This window comes from Podarcis tiliguerta, assembly GCF_965153285.1.
Source record: "Podarcis tiliguerta genome assembly, chromosome: 8".
Lineage (NCBI taxonomy): Eukaryota > Metazoa > Chordata > Lepidosauria > Squamata > Lacertidae > Podarcis > Podarcis tiliguerta.
Genome location: NC_139541.1, coordinates 52,654,551 through 52,677,730, shown reverse-complemented (window position 1 = coordinate 52,677,730; position 23,180 = coordinate 52,654,551). Strand labels below are relative to the sequence as shown.

The window sequence follows — 23,180 nt, the reverse complement described above, 5'->3', positions numbered from 1 at the left end:
TGACAAAAGCATCGCTCTCTTGGAATGATGTTGCCTGGCCAAGCAGCTGCTAGACATATATAGAGAGTGTGTGTAACAAACACACACAAATGAGAAATAGAGAGTGCTTCAGTGTATTATTGGCATGATCCAGCAAAACTGGGGCAGCCTAGCTGTGAAGGTGCAAACCACACCTGGGGTCCCATGGACAAGAGCCCCCTGGACCTGCCCCTTCTTGTAACCTTGATGGCTATGCTCTGCCTTCACATTTGGAGGCAGCAATACTTCTGAATCCCAGTTGCTGCAAAGCCCAGGAGGCTTATGCTTGGGTCCTGCTTGCAGGTTTCCTACAGTGGTCGCTCACTGTGATGCTGGTTGGATGTTGGATGTTGGATGCTGAACGAACTAGAGGAGCCACTGGCCTGACCCACCAGGCTCCTCTTACCTTCTCTTCCCCCATTGCAACCTGTCTTGCCCAAAGACCCTCCAAAACCTAGAGCAGAAACTGAAAACATAGCTATGCAGATGGTTAAACCATGCCCCACCAGTATCAGTAGTGGCTGGACATTACCCAAATAAATATTTGTTTTTACATTTATATCCTGGGACCTGTAGTTTACCCTCACAGAGATAGTGCTATCACAAGAGATAGCGAAGTTGCCAGGATTATTTGGGGGAAGCCGTGTGTTTTAACTGTATGATGTGCACACAGCTGTTGCTGCAATGCAATACATTTACCTGAAGCCATCCCCATTTGAAGTCAATGGTGCTTACTCCTGAGTAGGCATACCTGAGATTGCTTTCAGCTTGGCTTAAGCATCTGGTGTGCCACAAGTCCCTGCAGCTTGGTCCCACACACAGGTTACCCAGAAGTGACTCCTCTTCCACACCATCAGGGCTTCCTCTTAAGTGATGGTGGCAGAGGTAGGAGCCATGCAGCCCAATTCCATCCATGCTTGGGAATAGCATTCCAAGGTGCACAAGCTTTAGATCACTCTTTTTACCTCCTCTGATTTTGTTATCTAAGTATCTTTGGCCCTCCTCACATAGGGAGATGGTCACTATGGACATAGCAAATATTTTTGTTGTGGGGGCAGAACCGATGTGATTGGTCAGTTAGTTAAGTACTTCTATTGTTTTACTTGATTGGGGAGGCAACTGCCCCCCCCCCACGCCCATGGTCATACATGTAAGAAGTCTTTAATTTGGATAGGAAGATGTGTAAAGGAAGAAACAGAATGAAACACACTCTATGCAAATATATTTTGAAGTGTATTTAATTCTCCATCAAACTTTTTTAAAAAAAATCAGTTTAACATATAACAGGTCCACAATTGTTTGGTTAATTTCCATAGTCAACGTCCTTCTACTTTTTTTGTACGTTTCAGTTGACAGTCCTCTCATATTCCGGTAATACCAAGGAAATTGCTTGTTCGGAGTTGTTGTTTTAAAACATTTTCTTTTACACAAACTCCCCAGAGCATGGCCTTCATCACGACCCAGATAGTTTGGTGCTATAAACTGGTTGCTAAGATATCATAAATGAGAAGACTACCCCCAAGAGGCTGGCAATCTTGTCGGCACTTTGAAAAATCTCCAGACCTGAGGAGCACCCATTCTACAATACTGTAAATACCCGCCAGCGAAGCACCAGGGAAGTAAAAAGAAAAGAAACGGTTGCCAAGGACCTATTTGCAGTCAGTCCCTCCCCTTACCCCAAAAAATTAATCTGGAAGCCCCCTCGTTTATTTAAACTCGACCCTGCCGCAGCGTCATGTGTGAAGGCGCCCCTTCCCTCGCCTTCTACCTGCTCCTGGCTCAGCCTTCCCAGACAACGCCAAGCCCCCCTCCGTCTCCCCCCGTGTTTCCTTCAACTCCGAAGGGGAGGAGACTAAAAAGTTCTCCCTCTCCTCGAGCCGCGACGGCAGCGGCAATCCGAGCCACGGCAGCAAGGCGGACGGAAAGCGCGAGCCCGAGCCGAGGCGCCATCGGGGGCCGCCGAGGTGAGGGACAAGTCGGGGATGGGAATGGGGCGCCCGAAAGCGGGGCGGGGAGGATAGGCACCCCCACTTTCCTCGTCCTGGCGGGAAGGGAGGCGGGGAGGGAAGGCGCGGTCATCCTCCATATGCATCCCCGGCAAGTCTCGACGCTGCGCTCGCGGGTGGGCTCTTGCGGAGGGGTCGCTTCTCTCCCTACCCCCAGAAAAAGTAGCCCCCCGGACTTTCTCTGCCCTGTGCCTGCAGCGGGGCGGGAGGGAATCCGGGAAGAGCCGCCCGCGCGCTTGGAGAGGTTTCCAAGGCGCAGCGCTTGGGGAGGGCGGGCAAGCGCCGTCGCCTGTCCGGGCCGGCCCAGCTATGCGGGGAGGGGGGCGTTTGGAATGCCGGGAGGGCTGGCGGCGCTTCTCAATGGGGAGAAGCGCCCTAGGTGGTCACTCTCCTCGGCCAATGGTCGGGCGGGAGGACGGCGCCGGCCAATGAGAGGTTGGCGCCTGGGAACGAATGTAGCCAAAGAAGGCGCTCTCGGCCAATGGGAGAGCCGACGGGCAAGGCCGGGGGAGTGTGAATGGGTGAGTGGCAGCGGCGCTTGCAGCCTTGTCCCTGCAGCTGAGCCGAAGATAGGGGCTCGTGGGGTTTGTTGTGTAATCGGCCCACAGCCCTGGAGAAGGACTTTTCTTTTTGGAAAGTTCAAGTCGGAGGGAAAGGGGTGACTCATGTGTGGCTTTGGAGGGGAGGCTGAAGCAGATGCTGAAGTCTCGGTATTTTTGCCAATACTTGAGGTTCCAATACTTGAGAGTGTTAGAGCTGATGTTTTGTATGCCTGAAGGTCCCAGGTTCACTGCGAGAGACTTCAGTGTTTGGAGCTGCTGCCAGTTTGCTTATATTTATATATACCACTATATCACCAAAATGTATCAAAGTGGTTTACAACAGTAAAAGTAAGATGAAACCATATAATAAAAGCACGAAAAGTTGAAAACAACAAAGCTAGAAGCTAAGATCAGTAGACCATTGTGGGAGATGTACTCTTAATTGCCTACATAGACCTGGCAGGATAAAAAAGTGTTCAGCAAGTGTTTAAAAGTTGGCACAGAAGATGTCTGCTGAATCTCCCCAGGCAGGACAGGGTTTGGTTTCTTCTTGTTGTCAAACGAGCCTCACCAACTCTAAGAAGGACCAGAAATGCTCCTGCAGGTGATCTCAGTGGTCAAGCTGGGATATAAGGGTTTAGGCAGTCCATGAGTGTCAACAGTATTGAGCTGAATGAACTAATGGTCTGACTTGGTGTAAATGTGTTGGTGGACCAGATGCATCTTTGGTCACAGATTTAGCCGAGTGGTAGAGAATCTGGTTTGCGTTCAGAAGGCCCCAGATTCAATTCTCAGCATCTCCATGTAAGGCTGGGAGAAACCCATGTTCGAAATCCTGGAAAGCAGCTGCCATTCAGGGTAGACAAGGCTGAGCTGGTTGGGCCAATGATCTGATGTGGTATAAGGCAGCTTCCTATGTTCCTAAATTCAGGTTGTACAAGCAGCATTGATTGGGAGGCCTTATGCAACAGAGTCACCTCCCCCAAAGTTTGGACTTTATGTGATAAGAAATGTGACATGAAGATGCACTGGATGGTGAACATAAGAATAGCCAATGGCCCTTCTAGTCCAGCATCCTGTTCTCACAGTGGCCAACCAGATACCTGTGGGAAGTGTGGGGTGACCCCGATGCAACATCATTTAGCCTCCCCACATATATATGTGGATGCAAACTCAATCAGCAGCTTGTCATTTATTCAACTCTTGACATTCTATTTTTATTGCCATTTTTTCTGCCCATTTCAAGGCTCCAGTGCAGCGTTTTCATGCATACTTTGTCCCCATCACATAAGACAATAAATTTGTGTGCCGGTAGTTCGTGACAGGCACTTTCTCAGCCCAGCACCTCAGACAATCACATTCAAATTTATTAATAAGGCAACTCAAATGCAGGCTGTCGCAAAACAAAAACACATGAGCATAAATTATACATAAGGACAAAAAAACCTGACCTGTACAACAGATAAGGCATACATAAAAAAAAGAATCCCTTGGGGCACCTGCCACTAGATCAGCCCCTGGATGAGGACTCCTGTAAATGTTATTTATAGCTGTGCCAGAGAAGAAATTGCAGGAGGTGCTGGTCTTTGTTCCTCTGTGCTACAAGCTGTGCCTCTCCGAATTCCTTCTGGAACATTGTGCTGCATTTATTTGGGAATACTTGTATGCGGTTCTGTGGTCCAAGGGCTCCCAAAACGCTCTACATAAAATGTTGCAATAACAGTTGGTCCATAAAAAACACAATGAAAAATAAAAACAGCAAGAACATAAAAAGAGCCTATTGCACCAGCCTGTTGTCCATGGCCCATCTAGTCCAGCATCCTGTTCTCACACTGGCCAACCAGGTGCCCCAGGTCCACAACCAGGACCTAAGAAGAACAGCAGCATCTAGCATCCCTCCCGAGTATCACAGACCTCTGATATAGCAGGACTCAAGAGCATCATCACGGCAGCCACGTCCAGCAGCAGGTTCCTGCCTCCTTGATTCCTGTTTGTTGCGGTACATACATTGGGTTTAGGCAATTAGGCTGCCTTGACAGCGGTGGGCTGACCGTCCTCCATGCCTTGTACTTATCCAATTAAGACTCTCCAGCACCCTCCCATTAAGGTTTCCTGGAGACTTTTCCAGCTTGGCAGAGCTGTTGGCTGCTCCACTCTGGTTGCAAATCCTTCAGGAGCTTGAGTTAATTTCAGCTCTTGGAAGCAAGAGGCGCACTGCAGAGGGGAGCCTATGAAATGCACAGAAGCCCCCGCAGAAGTATTTGAAGAACCCATGCATTCAGGGGTCAGTCACACTCTGCCACAGATGCCCTATGGCTATGGCTATGGCTGCTGAGCATGACCTGGGTTCTTCCACTGGCAGTGGGAACAGGGAGACCCACAAATCCTGCCTCAGTTTCTCGACTAGCAACTAGAAGCTGCATTTTGTGACCTTTATAAATTATGCAGATTTGTTTTCTGATTTCTCCCACCTGCATTGCTGCTAGTCAGGGGGGATGAGAAAGAGCCCTGCAAAGCATATACAGGGATTCCTCTGGCTGCTTGGCTTTTCCTAGGCATTGACCACAAACCATCAGGCAGCTGTAAGGCCTAGAAGCTTTCCTTGAAAACAAAACAGAATCTGCTTAGGAAAAGGAATTCTATAGTTAATGCCTTTTTAAAATAGCTATTCTGTTCTTCACCAACCTTCCCTACAGAGACCCCCTTGGGTGTTAAGATCAACAGAGAGACCCTCATGGTATTTCTGCTGCCTCAGACTATTGGCAGATGAAGACCAGGAAAGGGCATTACCTGGCTGCCCCTAAGCTGTGAAATTCCATCCCCACAGAGGTATGGCTGTTACCTTATAGTTTCCGTCATAAGCTGAAGGAGTACCTCTTTACTCTGGCCTTTGGCATCTGAAATATACAGTATAGAAATATTAGGATCCTTTGGCATCTGAAATACATATAAATATTAGGACCCAACCTATTATTCTTACTGTACATTGTTTAAATTAACTGATTTTAATATTGTTGTAACCTACCCTGGGACTATATGGAGAAAGAGAAGTAAGAGATCAAATAAATGAATAGCCTGGTGCCCTCCAGATGCCTTGGACTACAACTCTCATCAGCCCCAGATGTGTTGGCTGGGCTTGATGGGAGTTGTAGTCCAAAGCATCTGGAGGGCACCAGGCTGGCCTAAGGCATATATGATGCCCCGATAATAGGGTGGCCAGGTACTATATTATGAGAGGACTGGCCAACTCTTATCTTTGATAACTATATAAAAAAATGATATTTCAGTAGCTGCATGTTTTCTGAGTCCTGAGCAGAGCAGAGTGGGGGCAGGGAGAGACCTTTGCTACTGCTGTTCCTTAGCTTTTAAGAACATAAGAAGATCCTGCTGGATCAGGCTCATGCCCATCTAGTCCAGCATCCTGTTCTCACAGCAGCCAACCAGATGCCCCAGTGGGAAACCTGCAAAGCAGACCTAAATGCTAAAGCACTCTCCCCTCTGCAGTTTCCAGCAACTGACATTCAGAAGTGTAACTGCCTCTGATCGTGAAGCCAGAGCATAGCCATCATGGTTACTAGCCAATTCTAACACCGCTACCACCCCAATCCTTATGTGTTAAACACACCAGTTTCAGCTCTTGTGTGTTAGTCTCTTGTCTGCCTGTTGCGATATTGCAAAGGCTAGAGAATCTTCAGGAGTTTCCACCATCTCTGCTACCCCACTATCTTGCTTGCATCTTGGACAAAGGAATAAGCAAAAGGGGCTGCCAAGCCTGGGCTGGTTGAGGGGAGGGGGGTAGCTGTGGAAAAGGACTCCTTCCTCATAGGAAAAGATGCTTTGTTCGCACAGCTAGTTTAGCCATTATGCGCTTGGGCACCAGCCAAACCAGGGTCCCTCTTGCGCTGCAGTTGTCTGCCACATGGTGCCTCCCTTTTTTCCTTCCTGCTTTTGTCTCTTGATCCCATGGCAGAGAAGCATCCCCCCCCCCCCCCAATCTCTTGGAGAAAGGTAGTGGCATTGAGGTCATTGGCTAGGTTTGATTTCCGGTATGGATCTTGTTCTTCTGCTGTTGTCGGCAGTGATACTGAGCCTTCCTTATGGCCCATTTACTTTTTGCTGGGCAGGAAAATAATCAGCAGCTAGGTGTGCAAAGTCCCCATCTATCCAAAAACCATGTGTGCATCGGAATGCAGAACCAAGTGCTGTTATCTATCAGTATTGCTCATTCAGTAGCAGACCCGCATCTTTGGCTGTGCGCAGCAATCAGAGAGTGACATAGAAAGCTGCCTTATACTGGGTCAGATCATTTGACCATGTAGTTCAGTATTGTCTACACTGACCAGCAGCAGCTCTTCAGGGAGTCTTTCTCAACTGTCCTTCAATATGGCAAGAATTGAAATTGGGACTTTTTGCATGCAAGGCAGATGCTCCACCACTAAGCTATAGCCCTTGCCTTAAAAATTAAGTAAGATTCCAGTCATAGAATCATAGAATTGTGGATCTGGAACGTGGATCCCTGAGGATAATCTAGTACAACCTCCTGCAATGCTGTCCCATAGGGGGATTGAACCTGCAACCGTGGTGTTATCAGCACCGTCCTTATGGTTCCAAACAGTGGGCTGATTTAAATAGGAGCCATGGAAGTTGCCTTATACCAAGCGAGACCATTGGTCTATCCCACTCTGTATTGCATACACTAACTGGCAGCAGCAATGGGTCTTTCCCAGCCCTACCTGAAGATGCCTGGAATAGAACCTACAACTTCTGCAGGCCAAGCAGATGCTCTGCTACTGAGCGATGATGGCCCCACACATCAACAGGGAACACATCAATGGGACTTACATGTCTGGAATTTTGCAGCGCTGCAGAAATGCATAGAAACCCAAAAACTCTTCCCTCTCGCGTTCCCTTTGGACGGGAGCAGCTGGCATTGTGGAGTTTGGTGGAGGCAGTCTGGGGGCCTCTGAAGGGCTCAGTGGAAAATGAGCAGACATCCCGCCCCTGAAAATGAGTAGACCCCTGCCGTCCTCCTCCTCCCTCCTGCAATGTCTGCTTGGTGTCTGGCTGCTAGCACTGGGGTCCTTTCATGTGGGCAAAGCTCTCTGCAGATGGGCATGCCTGCAAACAATTAGGACGAGCTGTGGGCGGCGCAATTTCTGTGGCTCTGGTGGATCCTTTCCAAAAGGCAAAAAGACACAGATACAGACACACACACACACACACACACACACACCCTCCCCAAAATGGAGCAGAAACACTAATATGTAGAGGTGAGGAGATATTATTATTATTATTATTATTAATAATAATAATAATAATAATAATAATAATAATAATAATATAATAACCCTGCCAATCTGGCTGAGTTTCCCCAGCCACGCTGGGTGGCTTACAGAACATATAAAAACATATTAAACCTTGTCTTGTAGCATGCTGAGTGATCAAGAGTGGTCAAAGATCTGATTTTTCTGCCTCTTTCTTCCTCCTCTTTGAGCTGGTGACAATCAAGAGGCTCTGGATTGTGTTCCCTAGAATGCAGAGGGTATCGCTAGGTTAATAATAGTCCTTATCCTTTTCAGACCCATGATCCACCTGTTTCCCAGACATGCCTTTTAGGATCCACATCTTAATATATATCTTTTTGCCATTTATTTTTCTGCCTTGCCAAGGGGTTGGAGTAGATGTTCCTTCGGGTCCCTTCCAACTCTGCAGGTCTATGATTCTACAGTAAAGATGCTATTACAACCCACTTACATTAGGCAGCCATGTGCGGTGATAGGTGGGCAGTCTGGGGCCACATGCCAGTGGGCATCATCCAAGCCAGTGGTGGGCAACGTGGGCTGGGCTGCTGGTGAGAGAAGGGATGCAGGGCCACTCCATCAATGTATCTGGGGCACAAAACAGCTTTGCCTTCTCTGTTGAACTTCACCTTTTTTCCTAAATTAAAAAGCCCCAAATATTGTGGAGTTAAAAATAACTGTAATGCAAGTCACACCTGCTGGAATTCCAGCTTCCAGACAGCAAATAACAGCACAGAAGCCTTGCCTGCTTCTCCAGCTGACCATCCTAGGCAAGGGGGTGCAGCCCCTGGTTATATTGCACTTACATTTCCATGCTAAACATTACCCCCGTGACCCTGGCTCAGTTTCTTCAACGTCTTGTTCCTTTTATGTAAACAAGAGCAACTACCATCCCTGCCACTCAGAACCAAATACTGTATTTTTCACTCTATAAGACGCACCAGACCACAAGACGCACCTAGTTTTTGGAGGAGGAAAACAAGAAAAAAAATATCCTGAATCTCAGAAATCAGAACAGCAAGAGGGATTGCTGCACAGTGAAAGCAGTAATCCCTCTTGCTGTTCTGGCTTCTGGGATAGCTGCGCAGTCTGCATTCGCTCCATAAGATGCACACACATTTCCCCTTAATTTTTAGGAAGGAAAAAGTGAGTCTTATAGAGCAAAAAATACGGCACTTCTTCCCTTCTGCTGCTGCCTTCTCCTCCTAGAAAGTCCTAAAAGGATTAAGCAGCTCAGCCCTTCCCAGGTGATGCACTTCCAGAGCAGACTTACCAATATGTCAGCATCTCCTGTCCTGTTTGATTTATTTAACCAGCTTAAACCACCATGCCTTTAGGCAGGCGGTGAGTTGGTGCTTAAGAAGGAAGGCAACCGGCACAAGCTGGGTGTGCCTGGATTTCCAAAGCCCCTCTTGAGACATCCTCAGCTCACCTCTCCCTGCCCTGAGCTTCCCCTCTCTTTAAAAGGGCAGGAGGGGGGAAGCAATGTCTGCTCTCCGAACCCGTGGGATAAGGGGGTGCTATCCTGGCTAAAATGTGACCGTGAACTCCCATAATCCTTCTTGCTTGTCTGGATGGAGGGTAGAGGTGTGTGTGTATGTTAAAATTAGACAACTGTTGGGGGGGAGTTACATTTATAGCTCTGCCCACTTCTACCTCTGGCCCTGCCCACCATTGGCACATAGCTCTAGGAACCGCCACCCCCAGGTCCAGAAATATTATTGAAAAGCATTGAACTCAAGGTTCTGCCCCCTCCCCTGTAGAAGCCTTCAGGTTCTCTCTATTGTGTTCTGCCCCCTCCCACAAAATTCCTGGTTGCGCCCATGCTAACATTTACATTGTCTTTTTTGTAAAGGACTATGCAGTATCTGTGTTTGCAGGGGGGAAATAACAGCAGTTTTAAGTGCTACAAAAATGCTACCTTGGGAGAAAAGGCCTTGGTCCTATTCCAAAAATGAGTGACAGTTGTGCATTTATTAAACGAAAAGGTCCTGTATTTCTGTGGAAAGGAGAGCACGGTCTGTAGAAATGCCATGCTTTGTAGGGTGATTTTGCCATCCAGCTGGCATTAACTTTACTCAGGAAATTCCTACAGGATCTTGAGAGGTTTGGGGAGATGCCCACTTGTGGCTCCCTTTCAGCACTTAAAAACTGCATCCATTTGCTTTGATTAACAGATGCAAACAAGCAATGGCGGGCTCTCATCTCCCCCACTCTCACTTCTGGCACACATCTGCACATGTGGCAGCTCCACCACAGCTCAGCCTCATGGAGTCTGTTTGCTTTGTGCATGGGAAACCTTGACAGCCTTGGGAATGTCATACTCTTCTCAGCCTTACCTACCTGATGCAAATAAGATGAGAGTTCCAGAGCACTTTGCATACTGAAAAAGCGCTTCAGGAATTGCTAGCAATGGCATGCTTAATGTGAAATGTTGAAAGCTACTAAACAGCAGAGCATGTGTTTTGGCAGGAAGGGAGGTGTTTGCAAGATGGTTGGGCTGTGGTGGCCCCTCTTAGCTGCAGGAGCCCTGGGTGGGAGGGCAAAGGTCAGGCATGTTTATCTAGGCTTGCTCAGGGGACAAAGGCAGGGAGCCCCCGGCAGCTGTTCTCCAACATGGAGAAGGAAGATTTCGGGTGTTTGAAGATTAGAAGGAACAGATTAGTCATTTATCAGAACTGCTGGGACTGGGAAAAGATTGCTTTGTTGGCAGTCATAGTATACACCCCAGGAGCCCACGTTCTATAATTTTGCACAGAGGAGCCCCAGATTCCATTGTTCATAACCTATCAAATATGATAAATCTGGCAAGGGTCCTGTGTAGGCCCCATCAAAACACATGGGGACTGTGCAGAAGTACTGTTGTGTTCTATGCATGAGAGCCCTCTCTGCTCCTGTGGTTTCTAGCAACTGGTATTCAGGAGCGTTACTGTGGAGGCAGAACATAGTCACCATGACTAGCAGCCACTGATAGCCCTCTCCTCCATGAATTATTTGACTAATTCTATTTTAAAACCATCTAAGTTGAGTTCCACACACTAACTGTACTGCGTGAAGAAGTACTTTCTTTTCCTCTGTCCTGAAACATCAGCTTTATTGGATTTCTACAAGTTCTAGGGACGTGGGTGGTGCTGTGGTCTAAACCACAGAGCCTAGGACTTGCCGATCAGAAGGTCGGTGGTTCAAATCCCCACGACGGGGTGAGCTCCTATTGTTCAGTCCCAGCTCCTGCCCACCTAGCAGTTCGAAAGCACGTCAAAGTGCAAGTAGATAAATAGGTACCACTCCAGCAGGAAGGTAAACAACATTTCTGTGCTCTGCTCTGGTTCGCCAGAAGTGGCTTACTCATGCTGGCCACATGACCCGGAAGCTGTATGCAGACAAATGCCGGCTCCCTCGGCCTATAGAGCAAGATGAGCGCCGCAACCCCAGAGTCATCCGTGACTGGACCTAATGGTCAGGGGTCCCTTTACCTTTACAAGTTCTAGCATTATGAGAGAGTGGTGAAAACTTTTCTCTATCCACATTCTCCATGTCATTCATAATTTTATAAGCTTCTATCATGTCGCCTCTTCCTTGCCTTTTCTGTAAACTAAAAATGCTGCAACCTTTCCTCATAGGAGAGTCACTCTATCCCGTTTCTGAACATGGTCACAGGGAGGAGGGGGTCGCTTATTAATGATGATGTACACCCCAGAATCCTTTGCACCCTTGCAAGTGTTTCACTTGGGCAAAACTCCCCCATTGCACCGATGAGCCGATGGTCTTGGGTCAAACCAGCCTTGAAGCAGACCCTCTTGGCAACATCTTCAAGCCTTCCTGGTCTGCCAGCGTGTCTCTCTGTGGCCATCTGCTAGGTCCTGAATGGCTTCCATTCCCCCGACTGCTCCCCCTTCTTGGCTGTGTCTCCTCCAGTGATTTACACACCTCTCTGTCCTTTTAACAGGCATCCTCTTTCTTAGCAGCCTTTTCCTATTTGTTTTTTTAAAGGGTATAAAGATGTGGGAGAGTGGGGAGGAGCATACTAGGTAGCAACGGGTAGGGGATGTTGAACATCCTGGATGAATTTTGTGAACACCCCAAGATTTTTTCCTATTTTTCCCCAACTCTCCTTACGCAACTAATAAGGAAAAAAATGCTCCTTTTCCCTTATGGGGTACCCAAGAGCCCATATAGAGTCCTTTTGTAGGTTCTCTGTCGGTAGAAGAAAATAGCAGAGGTCAACCAGAGAATAATGAGAAGCAAAGCAGCTAGTAAGCCTGATCTTTATTAACTGTTGCAACAGGTTGCTCACAACCACATGCAGGAGGCAGGAGGGACCCTGAACAATGGTGTGCAAGCCCTTATATAGACTTTTGAAATTGTCCACCCTGCAGCCCAAGACCACCACCACCCATACATCATACATACATCAGAGAATCCTGTCTGGCAGGAAAGCTGTTGATGGGTTTACCTGGCTATTAATGGGTTTACCTGGACAACTTGGTTATTCTTTTGTGATAATAAATACTTAATTCCTGAGTCCAGGTCACAGGCTCGCCCTATTCATATCTTAAATGTGCCCTTAAGGCAGGATTTGTGAGCAAACAGACAATGGGGAGGTTTTCTCATTTCTTCCCTCCTTGCAGAGAAACATTTGAGATCAATTCGGGAGGGACAAAATGGTTTCAGGACTTTTTCCTGTACTGTTTCAGACATGTGGTTTATATATTTATGTATGTGTTTGCTTGATACATTTATTTTATATCTTAGACCTCATGATTCTCATAACACAACTAATGCTAGCAATCACATGTAGCTGATACTCACAGGTGAATCTCCGACTTTTTAGATGTTCACAACATTAGATTACCAGCCGTTTCATACCAACGCCGACAGCTGCTCTATTTCGGACATTCACTTTTAATGTATATCAAGTACAAATTGGGATAGAGAAATCTGTGGCCTTCCAAATGCTGTGGGAATCCCATCAGCCCTGCCTAACGTTGCCAGGAACAATTGGAGGTGTAGTCAAGAAACATCTGGAGGGCCACATCTGCTTGTTGCTGTGGAGGACCACGGCTTGTGTAAAAGCCAATTGCTTTTCAGCACAGTCTTGGAACATATATGCAGGAAATCAGCTGAGTTCGCAGTCTGATGCACCTTTGCTGGCAAATGCAAGGCTTGCTGTCTCCCTGTGGCTCTGTCAGGCTGCCCTTACATCCATTCCACCATGAGCACCTCTTGAGCCAGGATTGAAAGCTCGCAGATCTCAGTCCAAGTACACGTGGAACCTCCAAATTGGCCCTTTCTCACATGGTTTTAGAGCTGGGCCCAGATATTACTGTGAATTGCTGGAAACCATCTGGGGCGATAGGGGACCAGGCAGGAGGAACAGGGCATGGGTTTGGAAGATCTCACAGATCTCTGCCTATTTGCCAGCCTCTTGAGACTGGGAAGGGTCTCCTGTCATCATTTAGGGGGCTTCTGCCTCCAGCTGCTTGTCTGTTAAGTAACTAGAGAGCAGCAGACTTCTGGACTGGGGCTGGGGGAAGGAGAAAGGCAGCCAAGGAATTTGGGTTGGAAAGATGTGTCTGGAAGAGGCTCCATCTTTCCTTGTTTTGTTTTTTGGTTTCTTGTGGGTGGATGTAAACGCAAGCCAGACTTCCTGTGAGAGGGAGGAAGGGGGCCCAGGATTTCTCTGGATCATCTTTAGGCAGCCAAGAGAGTGGAGCAGTCGAAGCAGCAGAGGGTGAGAAAGTGGTAGAGTTGGGATAGGTTTGGGGCAAATGCGGCGAATGCTGAGGGTGGGAGCAGGGCAAGGTGCCTCCATCTCTGAAACAAGCTTCACTATTGCATGCATATATGAATGATTTAAACACACAGTCCCTCCTAACTGGGAGATTTGTGTACGTAATAATAGATTCCACTTTTAAAAGTGACAACAGCATCACACAACACTCCCTGCCTAAACTGCCCCATCCCAAGGCATCACCCCTGGTTAATGCTGGCAGGGAGACATCACTTGTTTCTGTCATCCAAGGGACAAATTTCTTTTGTATTGAATCCATCCCCCGCCCTTCCTCCCCAAGGACCCCAGAGCAGCAAGCAAACACACAACTCAAAAAGAAAAAGCAAACACCTTCAGAACAGTTTATAGCAGTGGTGTCCAAACTTTTTTCAAAGAATTGAAGATTGAAGTTGTTGAGCTTTTTTTTAGGATTGTTGAGGGGAGACAGAAGAGAACAGTGACTGTGGTCAGACTTCAATGAAACAAGCTCTCCATTATTATTGGCATCTCCTTTCCTGGGCTTTAACTCCTGAGACTCTACAGCAGCCTTTGTCAACCTGTTGCCCCAGATGATGGAGACTACAACATGCAGCAGCAACAGCAACAGATAGCATGAGACCTGAGGCATGATTTGATGAAGTGATTCTAAGGTCAGGCAAAATGGCCCGACCATTTTGCCTGACCTTAGAATCATTAAAATCGAATGCAAATTTTATGCAACGATTTTATGCAAAGTTTATTGCAAATGGCATACTTTTCATTTCGTCACATGGATGACAAATCTATACAGGTGTTAAATCACTCTGCCTTTCATATCTGAAGGCCAGATGAAAAATAAATCCAGAAAGCTGAAATATATGTCAGGAACATTGTAAAGTACATTACACAGTGATAAAGGTTGTCTGTCAACTTTTAAGTTCACAACATATGAACAGGAACATAACACCAGGTATACTTGTTGTGTCCAAATATATTTATACCTGATTTAGACCAACTGACATTAACTGGGATTTTACAATGTATTCATCTCAATTGGGGGGGGGGGGACATGCCTGCACTAATGCGAAGGGTGAAACAGAGATCTTCTGGACTGCAACTGAGGGATCCCCTCCCCCTGCTGCTTGCACATAAGTAGGAGTGGGATCGGGGCTGCTCTGATGGGATCCCTGTCCCCTCCTGCTTGCACGCAAGTTGGAGTTGGGATGGGGCTGCTCCGATAGGCAGTGCGAAGTCTCCCTTCCCAGCTGAGGGATCCCCACCCCCTCCTGCTTGCACGCAAGTAGGAATGGGATTGGGGGTGCTCCGATGGGAAGGGAGGCACCACGTTGCCCGAGCCTCGCTGCCACTGCCACTCTCAGCCCTCCTTCTCTGCCTTCCATGCCTGACCCACTGCGCACCGCTTCCCCACCACCACCTGTTGGGTTGAAATAAACGACAGACGAGTGACAAGTGTCATATGGGAGGCATCTCTCGAGCATGTCTCGGAGAGTCCCTTTTACTGATTATTACAGCATTGCCACATATGTGCTTGTTGCTGATTGGTTAACACAAATCATATGCAAGGGTTGCATATAGGCATTAATCATCAATAGATTAAAGGTTGGGAAAGGGAACACAGAGTTGGACAGGTATGAAAACCTCCTTATTAAACTATTACTAGTGATTGATATAACAAAACTTAAAAGGGCATAACTATTGTATTCATAGATGTGGTCAACCATGCATTAAGAACAGGTCAGGATACAATGTTTCATGAACTCAATGTGAACTAAACATTCTAGGGTGGGTGAGGAAGGAATGTTTCAGCTCAGAGCGGTTTGCCAGACTCGTGCAGAAGCAAAACCTCCCATCAACCACCAAAGAACCAACAACTCAGGGGCTGCCCAGGCTCATGAAGAAAGGAGATAGAAGCCTCGGAGGAAGGGGAAACATGGTGGTTGAGGTCAAGGCGGCAGCCACCCCTCTGCCACCGCCATCGCTGCAGCATCAACATCTGGAACGTGTACTGTAGTATTTATTTAGCCACGCCCCACCAGCTGACCAGATTGGTCGACCCAAGGAGTCATGCAGCTGGGGACTCCCTAATGGCGCGGGAGCTCAGCACGCCCTCTGTGCAGAGGGGAGAGCTCATGACGAACCTGCAAAAAGGAAATGGCTTTGATGGGCAGGCGCTTGAGGGCCACAAGAGATTGCTTTTTCAAAATTGCCGGGGGGGGGCATTTGAAACCAACCTGGGAGCCGCAAGTGGCCCCAGGCCGGACTTTGGACATGCCTGGTTTATAGTGTTTTTAAAAAACAATTGCAATCAAAAACAGTCCAAAACAGTTACAGTTAAAAGCATTCTTCCATCCAGTAATCTCAGGGTTGCCAGGAACAGTATCCTTCACCCACCAAATGTGCCTTGGCAAGCTGAATATTCACTTCCTTCTCACAAGCCGCTCTGTTCATCAGCATTCTATTGTTGACACGTTTCCCCATAGCAGCTGGAATGTCCATGAACATCCCATAGCATCACAGGAACTCACGTCAGTGGCTAGGTTGGTGCCTCATATGCAGAAAGATGTTTTAGCCTATGTAAATTGTGACTCTTTACAAGACTCCTGTTTTGCCGTACTGTATGTGACCGGGAGTGAACATTTTTGCCTCCCAGGTAGGAGGCATTCTCTGCCTAATGCCTCCTGCCTTATTTTTAAGCACAGGCCAAAGGCAAGTGATCCATTTTATCTTTGGCCAGTGGAGAAACTGTGTGGGTATTGCTTAATGACGGTCTCTTGGCAGGCCCGCTGGCCTCAGTCTGTGCCTTTGTGGTTTCCAATTTCCGTTGCATGTATGTTTCTCTCCGTGTGTTTGCATTCAGTCTGAATGCAATTATCCTCCTTGCTTTTGTTTGTTCCCTTTCTTCCAGGCTAAAAATTTATTCCTCCACTCCCCCATCCGCCCGCTCCCTCCAATTTAGTCCGTCTCCTTCCTACAATTTCCAGGCCAGGTTCCAAAAGGAGTTGAAAATGACATGACGTCACCTTGTGCCCTGCTGCTGCTGCTGCTGCTGCTGCTGCCGCCAGCATTACGTTCCTCTGAGAAAGGGGTAGATCCCTTTCCAGGCTCTGTTGCCAAAACACAAACCGAACCCCTTTGCATTAATTTAAACAAGGAATGATTGTGTGCTTTTGCAGTTTGGGATATACGTTTTCAAGCTGCTCTTGGAGACCACCCTTTCAAACCATTTTCGCATGTGTGGGGAGGCAGGGGGATGTTCATATAATCAAGTGAGATTTAGCAGCTCTGGCTTCCAGACAGGGACTATTGCACACAGGTCCGTTGGATCTTATTTTTCTGTGTGTGCATTTGGGACATTATCAATCACACATGCCCGGTTTTTTGGCCCTGGACTTCAATTGCTATTCTGCTGCTTGTCATCCACGTCAGTGGGAGGAACTTGATGGGAATGTATCTTGGATGTGCTTTCTGTCTCTTTCCTTAGTCACTCCTCTCCCGTTCCACTACTCCCCCCCCCCCCCATTCTGTTCATTTCTATATCTATGTGTACAAACATTTTTATTTTAAAAAGCAAAACCCCATAAATTTTACAATAACTTAAGAGTGCAAATATTATCAACCTAATCTTGTAAGTTGCATTTCACAAAAGACAAAATAGAGGCTTGTGCTTTTGGATGTGGAGGGGCCATATCAGTTTCCATTTTGGGGTGGGGTGGGGGTAATACTGAGGGTTATCAAGCTCTCTTGCTTAAGACCTCCATATTATTGCTATTTTTAAAAACCTGAGGTACATACTGTGATTAAAATCTCCACACTTTTCTGTGTGCATATCTTGAGATCCTTTTTATTTATTTCATAAAATTTCTACACCGCTTGATTGTAAAATAAATAAATAAAGTTTTTTACAAAAGATAATATGTCCTCTTAACCAGGCATTAGGCAATCAGCACAAATAGGTTTATTTCCTTTGTCGTTGGGGGCTGCCAGAAACAAGAGGGCTAAATTGTGCTCATTGAAGAGCACATCATCATGTAGAGTGGTACCTCAGGTTACAGACGCTTCAGGTTACAGACTCCGCTAACCCAGAAATAGTACCTCGGGTTAAGAACTTGGCTTCAGGATGAGAACAGAAATTGTGTGGCGGCAGCAGTGGGAGGCCCCATTAGCTAAAGTGGTACCTCAGGTTAAGAACAGTTTCAGGTTAAGAATGGACTTCTGGAATGAATTAAGTTCTTAACCCGAGGTACCACTGTAAAGGAATTTGCCTGTTACATCCCAAGCTAGCAACATGAAAGGCTGTTAATCCAATGTGCTCAAGGTAGTGGACGTGCTTCCCTCTTCCTTCCCATTTTAACCTCACAACAACCCTGTGAGGCTGGTTAGGCTGAGAGGCAGTGACTGGCAGCCAAGGTCACCCAGTGAGCATCATGGCTGAGCAGGGATTTGAACCAGACCATACACGCAAAGGGCTTTGAGCACCTGAAAAGCGTTATGCAAATCATAAGTTTCTATTCTTTCCTGTGCACACACCTCATTTCCTCATCCATTGTGATGGAAGACGGTAATGAAAACCAGAGCTAAGGATGTCACATGCCGCCATGCGCAAGTTCCACAGACCCAATGGTCTGACTCAGTATAAGGCATGTTCCTATGTTCCTGCGGATGTGTAACATTTTTTCCTCCCTTAAAAAAGCAGAAGAAATAACAAATGGTGAAAGGCTGCAACTGAGAATTGCTTGTGTTTTAGGCCACAATAGTAGATTCAGTTTTAATTCCTTTTTCTTATTTATTTAGGTCTCTCTATCTGCTGGTTTCTACAGTGACACTGGACTCACTGAGAGGGAGCCAGAGTTGTCTTTCAGCCCAGAAGCACCAATAACATTCTCTTTGGACGTCTGGCTCCAACATGCTTGGCTTTCTATGAGGTAATTTTTGGAGAGGGAAGGTGGTGTGGCCTCGGTCATGCTGGCCTGAGTGTGTACAGTTGAAGAATTCCTTGGGGCAAAGAAGAAAACAACTCTTGCTGGGGAGCAAAATGGCGGCTTCTGCTCCCTCACCATACGCCTCTTGAACAGGCTGGGTGACTGCCATTAACCTGAGACCACGTCCCGGACACAAAATGAGCCAGAACGCCAACTCCCACTTGGCCGATTCACCCCAGCTCTCCAAGAGCAGCCTGCTCAATATCCTGGGCAGCCCTCAGCCCGAAAGGATGAGCCTCTCTGATTCCCTGCCCGCCACCCCAAAGAGTGGCACTCCTTCACCCGGCCCCCCACCACAGCTCCCCTTGCTGAGCGCCGGCTGCCTGGACGGGGACTGGGAGAGCCGGGAGGAGCTGCGCTTGCGGGAGCTGGAGGAAGCGCGGGCCAGAGCCGCCCAGATGGAGAAGACGATGCGCTGGTGGTCAGACTGCACCGCCAACTGGCGGGAGAAGTGGAGCAAGGTGCGCGCCGAGCGCAACAAGGCCCGAGAGGAGGTGCGCCAGCTGCGCCAGAAACTGGAGACCCTGACCAAGGAGCTGACCGGCCTGAGGCGGGAGAGGCAGGAGGTGCTGAATGAGAACGAGCAGCTGGGCAAAGAGGTGGCCCGGCTGAAGGGAGAGGGCAAAGGGGAGAAGGAGAAGGAGCTGGACAACCGAGTCGCGTCTGAGAAGGAGAGCGAGGCCTCCCCAGAGCAGGAGCCCGTGCGGGATGTGGGGTCTGAGAGGCTGCCAAAAAACAAGGTAAGTAGGGGGATCGGGGCACGAGTGGCCTGCTTCATACGGAGGACTCATAGGGATAGAGGAAGCTGCCTCATACCAATCCATTTGGTCCATCTCGTACAATATTATCCACACTCTGGGATTTCAAGTGAGAGTGTCTCCCAGCCCTGACTGGGGGTTGAACCTGGGACCTCTTGCACATGGCGCAAGATGCTCTGTCCCTGAATTGCAGCCCTTCCACTGAAAACAAATCAGGGTTCCAGACCTCATGGTTCTGAAGAAAGAGATGGCTTATTTACTTATAGGGGAGAACGGCCATTGTAGGGCTAGGGGAAAGGCCTGTGTGTTTATCTCGTGCCCCAGTAATTGCACCAAGCAAGTGCAAAGTTTCAACTGCACAACCTTGCCAAAGTTCCTTGTGAGCAATTCTCAGTAAATAAGAGCAGCCTGGAATTCAGAACTTGAACAGGTGGAGCTTTTCGCACCAGTTATTTCAGTGCCAGAAACAGCTTCAGTTAACTCCACTCTGCATATTTAAGGTGCAAGGGCTGTTTTAAAAGGTGGCAATCTTCTCCATGCATGACAGGGAGGCCTTGAGGAGGTCGCATGGAAAGTGGGGCCAGCCAGGATAATTGTCAGCAGTCATTTAACCTGTCAGTTTACTTCCTCTTGTTTAGCACAACAAGCCACACCAACTTCTGGTATCCAAATACTTTTCCTGTTTTATATCTTGATTTACTGAAATACAAGCAAGTAGAGCAAGACATTTTTGTGGGTGTACAAATTTCTTTGGGGGTTCTAAAAACCCAGCATCTTCACAGAAAGCCAGAGAAAAGTCTTTGCAGACCCTCATTTATCTTTTGCTTTTATCAATCCTCTGGATTGCCTTGAATTGCTTGCCTTGAACATCTCTGGCCTTTTTGTTTCCCCTCCCAAAAAACTGAATATTTTTTGGGGGGGATGAGGAGGCTTTTACAAAGCAACTGAAGTGCAAAATAATGAGGCGTTTTGCTGTGAGAAAGTGCAGGGATGGGAATTTTGGCTCCCATAAAGAGCCAGCTGGTGCACATCTAAAGGAAATTGCTTGGACTCAAAGGCAGAGGCCGATGGGAGCTGATGGCTGAGAAGATAATTTCACATATGCAGAATATAGAGGAAAGAGCAATTTGTTGTCTTCAGAGTAGTTACAATTTGCTAAACTCCTCCCTGTTGCCTGTGCTCTAGGACGATGGAATCACTCTATGGCGTCTTGGCTTTACTGGCCAAGCACAGCACTTTGGGCAGAGAGTTGCAATCAGGGCTAATGGGCAACTCATTCACCTTCGCATTTCATTATATTTATACTAAACACTCTTAGATGATGATTTGGCAGGTTTCATTGAGTAAATTGCCTAGTTCAGGCAATCCTCCAGTCATTGTGTGAAATACCAGAAATAATCCTTAGGTTCTCTCTCTTTCTTGCACAGCTTCACTCGCCATTGTTTTGTTCCGATTGCCATGATGTCCAAATCTGTAACTATCAGTTGCACTTGCGAACCTGAATTGCAAACCATGGTTTGAGGTGGGATTTCAATTCCAGTTTGGAGGACATTGGAAACCATGGTTGATTCAGATGCAGGGACACAGGAAGCTTATATAGGAAGCTTATTTTGCCTTATACAGTCAAAATGATTGAACTGTCTAACTCAGTGTTGACTACACAGGCTGGCAGGACTTCTCTACAGTTTAAGGCAGGGGTCTCTCCCAGCCTTCCCTGGAGATAAGCAAGGATTGAACCTGGAACCTTCTGCGTGCAAAGGAGATGCACTGCTACTGAGCTTCAGACATTCTCCATGGCAAATTATGTTTTATGATAAATTGAAAATGAAGGTGTGCTGGAGAGAGAGGAAAAGGGCGCAAGGGAGACCGTGGCTCATTTCCTGTCCTTGAAACCACGGTTTGGAGTTGCCATCCCATCCCAACATGTGACTGCAAGTCTTGAATAGAGCTTTTCCCTTCCCCCTCCTTCTCTGTCCCCTACGCAGCACATAGATTCTGTGTGAAGTTTTCCCTCCTAGCAAACTTTTATTCCTTTACAGAATTTCAACACTTTCAAGTTCAATGATTCCTTCTTTGCAGATAGAATGTTCGTGAATATTCTGTGACATCACAGCAGTTCAGCCAATAGCACAGGAGCAGCTGCTTGGAAACAAATGCTTTTTGTGTGTTTTACACAAGAAATTATAGATAATTAATAATTAATGGCCCCTGATCTGATCGGCATTGTCAGTTTGTTTGTTTGTTTGTTTGTTTGTTTGTATGTCACTTTCCAACAATAAACATATACCTAAAGAATACACTGAGGCATGTAGAACATGCTAGAATAGCCGTTGCCAACCTGGTGTCTTATAGTTCTTTTGGCAGAGCTGACTGGGGCTGATGGCAACTGCAGTCCAAAACATCTGGAGGGCACCAGGTTGGTAAAGGCCGCACTAGCATAACATTAGTAAGTGGATTTCCTGGCAACTGGCAACATTCACTAGAAAAATCATAATAGCCCCCTCCAGTTTCTCCCATGCACATTGCTTTGCTTTGTTTATAAACCGCCAACTAAGTAAAAGCCATTATAAGATCATGAAGCGATCATTAATATCTGCCCATATCCTGTTTTACTTGTGTGTTTCACCTTGCTGTGCATGTCTAGAGCAGAAATCCTTCTATGCAAGCCTCGCTTTTCCAGAACTCATTGATTTGGAGGACCAAAACAAGTTCCGCTCACTTCTCTCAGAGAGGCGGAAGCAGCTTTCCCTGAGGAGAGCGAGCTCTGATGTTCCAGCCCTGGAGTCAGCGGTTCGTTCCTGGCCAGGGTTGCCGCTAAGCCACCCACAGGCTTAGCCGTAATCCAGGGTTGTCCTCAGGGTAAGGTGAGAGTGGGAGTCGAAACCTGCACTCTGGTAATCAGCTGTCAAGCCCTGTGTGACTTTGTCATTTCAAAAAAGCATTTTATTGCTTTTTCATATATAATAAACATAATTTAAAACGCAAAAAACAATTGCAGCTAGTCTCTCATCTGTATTGGAAAAAAGCACAACATTTTAGAGCCTGTTTATAATACATGTTACAGTCTCTGATCCAGTAGGTCTTTTTCCGTGGGTCTGAGGAGGTTGTCTCGATTGACCGTCACGTCTCATATGGGGAATGAACAGGGTGGATTTGATTTAAATTAAATCGATTTAAATCACGATTTGAGTCACTAGTCAGTAAGACTTGATTTAAATCTTTTTTTTTAAGGAAAGACTCATTCTTGCTGGTATAATCTTAATATTTACAACCAGATGAAGGTTTTATTTTTGGAATAATAAATGTTCAGAGTAGTTTTTACAGTTATGTCAAAAATTACTGATTTGGTTATACTATTAGAAATACATAGACAGATAATTATGAAATTATTGTGAGGTTTAATACCAGTAAGTTAACTGTATACGTTTGGACAACTTTTCTGCTGCACCTTATTGGAAGGAAATATAATCATTTCCATCATAACAATTTAAACAATTTATTTAACTAAAACAATAACATTATAGCATATGTACCCATGTTTGTTAACTGATGTGGTTAAACATTAAAAAAAACAAGTTAGAATGAGTTTTAGCACACATAAAAACTTAAAATAAATCCTTATTTATGATGAATAGCCTTTGGACTATAAGGTAACTTAAACAGAAAACTATATTCAGAAAGATTTTTCCTCCAAAAGCATTTTATTTTTAAAATCCATGTGTCAGAGCTGGCTCCTGGTCCCAGCTCACAGAGGACCAACGCTAGCCGGTAGTAAAGTACCAAAGTCTTTATTGAAGTATAGTTTCC

The 23,180-nt window shown here is 46.7% G+C and overlaps 1 protein-coding gene across 1 annotated transcript in view; it reads left to right on the top strand.

Annotated features, from left to right (window-relative positions):
* The first annotated feature begins 1,252 nt into the window (after positions 1-1,252).
* Positions 1,253-23,180, top strand: part of CCDC102A (coiled-coil domain containing 102A) — a 34,553-nt gene continuing 12,625 nt past the window's right edge. Inside the window, exons 1-2 of the mRNA XM_083453463.1 lie at positions 1,253-1,982; positions 18,428-19,502. Coding sequence (XP_083309589.1) covers positions 18,753-19,502 — 750 coding nt within the window. The 5' untranslated portion in view covers positions 1,253-1,982; positions 18,428-18,752. The remainder of the gene's footprint in view (positions 1,983-18,427; positions 19,503-23,180) is intronic.